At 35.2% G+C, this 5,291-nt stretch overlaps 1 protein-coding gene across 1 annotated transcript; it reads right to left on the minus strand.

Annotated features, from left to right (window-relative positions):
• Nucleotides 1-331: 331 nt before the first annotated feature.
• LOC133819484 (eukaryotic translation initiation factor 2 subunit gamma-like) lies at nucleotides 332-4,678 on the minus strand. The gene is made up of 9 exons (XM_062252749.1): nucleotides 4,556-4,678; nucleotides 3,592-3,801; nucleotides 3,381-3,442; nucleotides 2,975-3,087; nucleotides 2,790-2,892; nucleotides 2,130-2,357; nucleotides 1,823-2,041; nucleotides 1,104-1,364; nucleotides 332-991 (listed from the first exon to the last, which is right to left on the minus strand). The coding sequence occupies exons 2-9, from the start codon at nucleotides 3,695-3,697 to the stop codon at nucleotides 689-691; spliced, it is 1,395 nt and encodes a 464-aa protein (XP_062108733.1). The 5' UTR covers nucleotides 3,698-3,801; nucleotides 4,556-4,678; the 3' UTR covers nucleotides 332-688.
• Between the last annotated feature and the right edge of the window lie 613 nt (nucleotides 4,679-5,291).

Genomic DNA, 5,291 nt, shown 5'->3' on the forward strand with positions numbered 1-5,291 from the left:
TATTTTTTATATTAAATTATAAAATAATAAGTGTTGTTATATACTATTGGTACCCAATTGCAATTCTCTAAATCTAAATGAAGCACATAATTGCTTTAAGGATCACTAAACAAAACATAACTTTGTCAGCAAAAACTAAATGAAAATGTGTAGAGAAAAATGCAATCATAAATGAGATTAGATTTTGAAGAATTCCTATTAGATTAAACAACGCTTTCTGACATGTTCATATATAGCATGAGGATCGTCTAAAAGCAATAGGTGAGCAAAGCGTTTTGATTAGAAAGTGAGTGAAAAGAACCACCGTATTTCCTTAAAAGAAGCTGAGTGATAAAGAAAGGTTGATATCGATTGCTAACGAATCATCTTCACTCACAAAAATGCAATATTATACTCTGGTATGGTTTTTAAGCAAACCACCCCATAGTCATCGAGAAGAATGAAATCCAAAACTCTAAATTTAGAATCGGCACGAAGTATCCAATTAACCAACTCAGAATACACTAAACAGTAAACCCAAAAAAAAATATGGTAACGAGGTAAACAAAAAAACAGAGTATTGATCCAAATGAGGTTTTCTTCTCCATCTCAAAAAAATTGTTCCCAACAGTTCTCGACCTTGCCACATCTTTCTTCCTTTCGCTCTTTACCCTTTCTTGTCTTTTCTGTCTATGTATGCAGAGTCAGCTCAAATGGGGCAGGGTGGAACATCAAGAGTAGTTCCAGCTTGAATCTGGCCCCACCCGATCAGCCGCCAGTGCTTTTCTACCCTTCGACTAAGTGCAATCTTCTCCCCTTTGCTGGTGCAAACTGGGGAGGTGAGTTGCAACTTCGCCAAATCGTTCTTTACAGCAAGAACCCTGGCTCCTGTTGACATGGATCCAATGTTCAACATCAGCATCTCTCCCTTGGTCAGCTTTGTGACCTTTCCTTGCTTCTCTGAGCCCTTTGTCTTCACACCCAATAGCCTTCGCAGAAGGAAGAAGTTAACCTGCAAATTCATAGAATAAGATTTTCAGCTCAGGCTCATATCAACCTAAGCCTAAGCAAGGCTAATCAATCAAATTTACACTGTAAAACATTTGCATCCATGGATCCTTTACCTCAAGCTCGACAAAAACCTCGGGCAGTGATCCAACTTCGCCAAGAACTTGTCCCACCAACCTATCAGCACGAGTCAAAGTAGGATCCATGGTTGTACCAACACCAATGAGACCCCCTGGTACTGCAAATTGCAGCTCATTTTGCTCGGCATACAATGAAACAATTCTGGAATAAATTGGTGTGCATTTGGTGTTTCCATTTTCATCTTTAACAACAATCCCAGGACGAACCTCAATAAATTGATTCACTTTCAAAACACCCTATTACAAAACATAATATCAAAAAAAGTGATTTAGCAGTGAATATACTTATGCAAACATAAATGTAACTGTATTTCTTTAGATATAGATATATATAGACACGTGATAACTCAGAAGTCTCCCAAACACCCTAGCAAGTATGAGTATAAACCAAAACCCCCCTACAATCTTTGGGAACCAACTCATGATTATTACGATATATAGGTGGGTTCATGAAGGTCAAATCAAGTGGCAGCAGGAGCAAACCAAACAACTGAGCCCTAACACAGCCCTTCAGACTGATCAAGGGGGATCTAACAAAAAATGCAGATTTCTTGTGCCAAAAGCATACCCATAGCTAAACCGGTTTGGGAAACTAATAGCATACAAAAATGTATCAATTACTATTTACTAAAACATGTATGTGTAGTATAAATAAGGCGTTCACTTGCTTGTAGATTTAGAAAGAAACAGCATACCCTGAGGATACTTCCACCCGCCACACCACCTTTTATATCATCAACCTCAAATCCAGGTTTGTTGACATCGAATGACCGAATTACAATCATGTTAGGAGGAGAGATAAAATTCCTTTCCGGAATAGGGATCTTTTTAACAATGTACTCACAGACAACATCAATATTATACTTCAACTGAGCAGAAATTGGTACCACTGGTGCACCATCAGCAACAGTTCCCTGATAAAAATAAGCTTTTTAGCAAAAATATTGAACAGCATTCCAAACTTAACATCAGTACCAATATTCCAAACTATGAGAACATTACCTCAATGAATTTCTTAATTGCCTCGTTCTGGTTGATGGCTACATTTTCTTGAATGAGGTCAACCTTATTTTGAAGAATTATAATGTGCTGAAGGCGCATAATTTCAACAGCAGCCAAGTGCTCAGACGTCTGTGGTTGGGGGCAGCTCTCATTAGCAGCTATGAGAAGCAACGCTCCATCCATGATGGCAGCACCATTAAGCATTGTAGCCATAAGAATATCATGACCCTAAAAAGAGAGGAATATGATAAGCAACTTCACAAACATTACACATTAATTCCGCTATGCAGCACCACCATATAATCAGCAACTTCAAAAACTAATGGAAAGGCACAAGATCATCTAATAAATTTCTAATTGATGGTCATCAATGACAAATCTTGTATAATAAATATTTTAACCGAATGAAAATTCATATGCTTAAGAGGAATGAAATCCAACTGCTAGGGACTATGAGTAAAAATACAATAATTAATTAAAGGAACACCTGAATATCCATAATCTTTAAACAACCTAACATTTAGAACTGACATTGTTCACATGAACTTAAGTAATATAATGTATATTAAAACAGCGATTGTATAATAAAAGAACTACCTGAGTATCTATACAAGGAATAACCAAAAAAAAAAACACTTTGGAGAGACCTCGACACCTTACCGGGCAGTCGACAAATGAAACATGTCTCAGCAATTTCATCCTAGCAGTCTCAAATCCTGGAACATCGCATAGAGGACTGTCTTCCTTTCCACTTCCATATGCTCTAGATACACGATTAAAATTGTCAATAGAATGCTAGAAATGTTAATCACCTAAATAATTGTAATTTTTCCATGTACACCCACTTGTAGCACATAGGTCGAGGGCACCGCTCATCTTCACATTTGTATATTTTTGCATTTGCATATCCAAGCTTAATGGTAATGTTGCGCTCCAATTCATTCTTGAAACGAACAGTCTGCAACAGATGGGTGTTAAAATGAGCATGCCCTTTCAAATTTAAGCAAATTATGTTTGTATTATAAAATATCACTCATTATAATAAAGTCAACATTAAATCCTAGTTTCAAGATTATTTTCTTTTCAACAAGATAGCTAAAAACAATAGTAAAAAAAACCTCATCCACATTGAAAATTATCAACTTTGCAATCTTGAAAATTGAATATCATGAAAAACATGAATACATAGCATTCCCACTCAAACAACCAAAACAGAGAGCACAGTTAAAATCAAAATATAACAAGCATTACCTGAACACCAGATATTGCTTTTACAACTGTTGACTTGCCATGGGCCACATGGCCTATTGTGCCTGAAAACAAATATTAGGATCCAAAACGTTAATCAAAACGAAGATAAAGAAAAATAGTATTTGGTACAATTGCAAACCAGGGCAGTTTAATCATTACATGCACAATCAATGTAGCCCCAAGAAAGTTCAAGCAGTGAAAATAAAATTACCAATATTGATGGTTGCCTGACGAGATATTACTTCAGGCGATAGTGGATTTAACTTAGTTACATCCAATTTACCCAGGTCTTGCTCCATCAAACCTTTTCGTGACATTGTGCCTGTTCTAAAGTGATTTTCTTCTGCTTCAAGAAGTTGTTGGTATGTTATTTGGCCACTCACGAATTTAAACAACGATTTATATTCGCAGTACTTGAACCCTGAAAAATAAGAAAAAAGCCAAATTGAGAGGGGGCACAAACTTAAACATTTCTTAACTGGCGAAAATGACAAAATATCTAAACATATGAATGTTAATAAGCAAAACTCCTGAACAACTATGAACTCTAACTCAAAAAGTATAGAAATCTTTACTCCATTTTCAAAACAAATTCTTTCCTACACAACTTAACAAAGATTGAGCCCTCGTTTCTCTACAAAGGAATGGGAATGGTAATGAGAATAGGAATAGGAATGGCATAAGAAATAATATGAGTAAAAAAAATTATCATCTTGCATTCCACTACTTTTAAATGAAACCAACAAATTAATGGAATGAAAATTGATTCATTCCCTTTCCATTCCATTCCCCAACCAAACATAACCTAAGTTCTTTAGTTCATTCTCGAAAAAAAAACCTCCCCAAATGTATAAAGAAAGCAACCAAAACACCTGAATAACAATTAATTCAACCAAATAATGACAAATGAAAGAGAACCCTAAAACCCCATATGCACATAAACATCATACACTCAACATCATTTCCAAGATAGAGATCCAACAATGGCAGAATGTAAACGAAAATCTTGAAAACCCAAAAGTAAAAATATGCATACTCCAAATCCTAAACGCTTAAGAATTAATTCCAGTAAACTTTTCAACTCCCCAAAGAATTTATCACAGAAACCAGAAAGAGAGAAAGAAAAACCTAAGAGAATCCACGAATGAGTAGATATAGTAACTAAATCGACAAACCTGGATGAAGTTCTTGGGCGAGGCGACTAGAGAAGAAGAAGAAGATGATGCTGATACAGTGTGTGCGAGAGAGAGAAAGAAAGAGGGGTTTTTCTGTAGTTTTCGGAATTAGGGTCAAGTGAGGGAAAGATTCCAGACATGGCCGCTAGGAATATATATTTAGTGGGTTTGGGTTTTGCTGGCCCAATTGTGCAATTAGTAATTGGGCCTTAGTTGCCCAAATTTAGATTTCCTATTGGCAAACGGCACTGCTTGCTTTCCAAGCAAAGCAAAATTAAAATATTTATTTATTTTATTTTGATAAGCACATAAGTATGTTTCTTGTGACACTAATTTCTTCTGTAACTATTAAAATTAAACTTAGTAATTGAACCTTTTTGCTATTGAAGAATTTAAATTTGAAATGTCCATAAATATGATTGACATTGGCAATGCTTGCTGTGCAAGCAAAAATAAAATTTAGACCGTTTTTATTTGGATGGAATATTATTTTTACATATTGTAGGCTAAAAAATGCAGATATTCATCTAGAATATTCTACATATTATTTAATCAATATTTGTGTAACTCAAATTCGATTAAGTTTATACTTAAATTCAAATATTTATCATATTGTAAAAAATAGAGTAAATAATTATATGTTATTTGCTGACGATAGTTACCTTTGTTATCGTGCTTGAGAAGTTGAGGCTCGTAATGTGTGTGAGTTAATTCACCAGTTTCAGGTCGCTTCAGG

The sequence above is a fragment of the Humulus lupulus genome, chromosome 2 (genome assembly GCF_963169125.1).
Source record: "Humulus lupulus chromosome 2, drHumLupu1.1, whole genome shotgun sequence".
In the NCBI taxonomy this organism is placed as follows: Eukaryota; Viridiplantae; Streptophyta; class Magnoliopsida; order Rosales; family Cannabaceae; genus Humulus; species Humulus lupulus.

Bases quoted from the DNA above. Each gene is read 5' to 3' on its own strand.
- LOC133819484 (XM_062252749.1), bottom strand. From the start codon at position 3,697: ATGTCACGAAAAGGTTTGATGGAGCAAGACCTGGGTAAATTGGATGTA. The intron at 3,443-3,591 runs GTAATTTTATTT...ATTTGTTTTCAG, and splicing joins TCAGGCAACCATCAATATTG to GCACAATAGGCCATGTGGCC. The intron at 992-1,103 runs GTAAAGGATCCA...ATGAATTTGCAG, and splicing joins AGGTTTTTGTCGAGCTTGAG to GTTAACTTCTTCCTTCTGCG.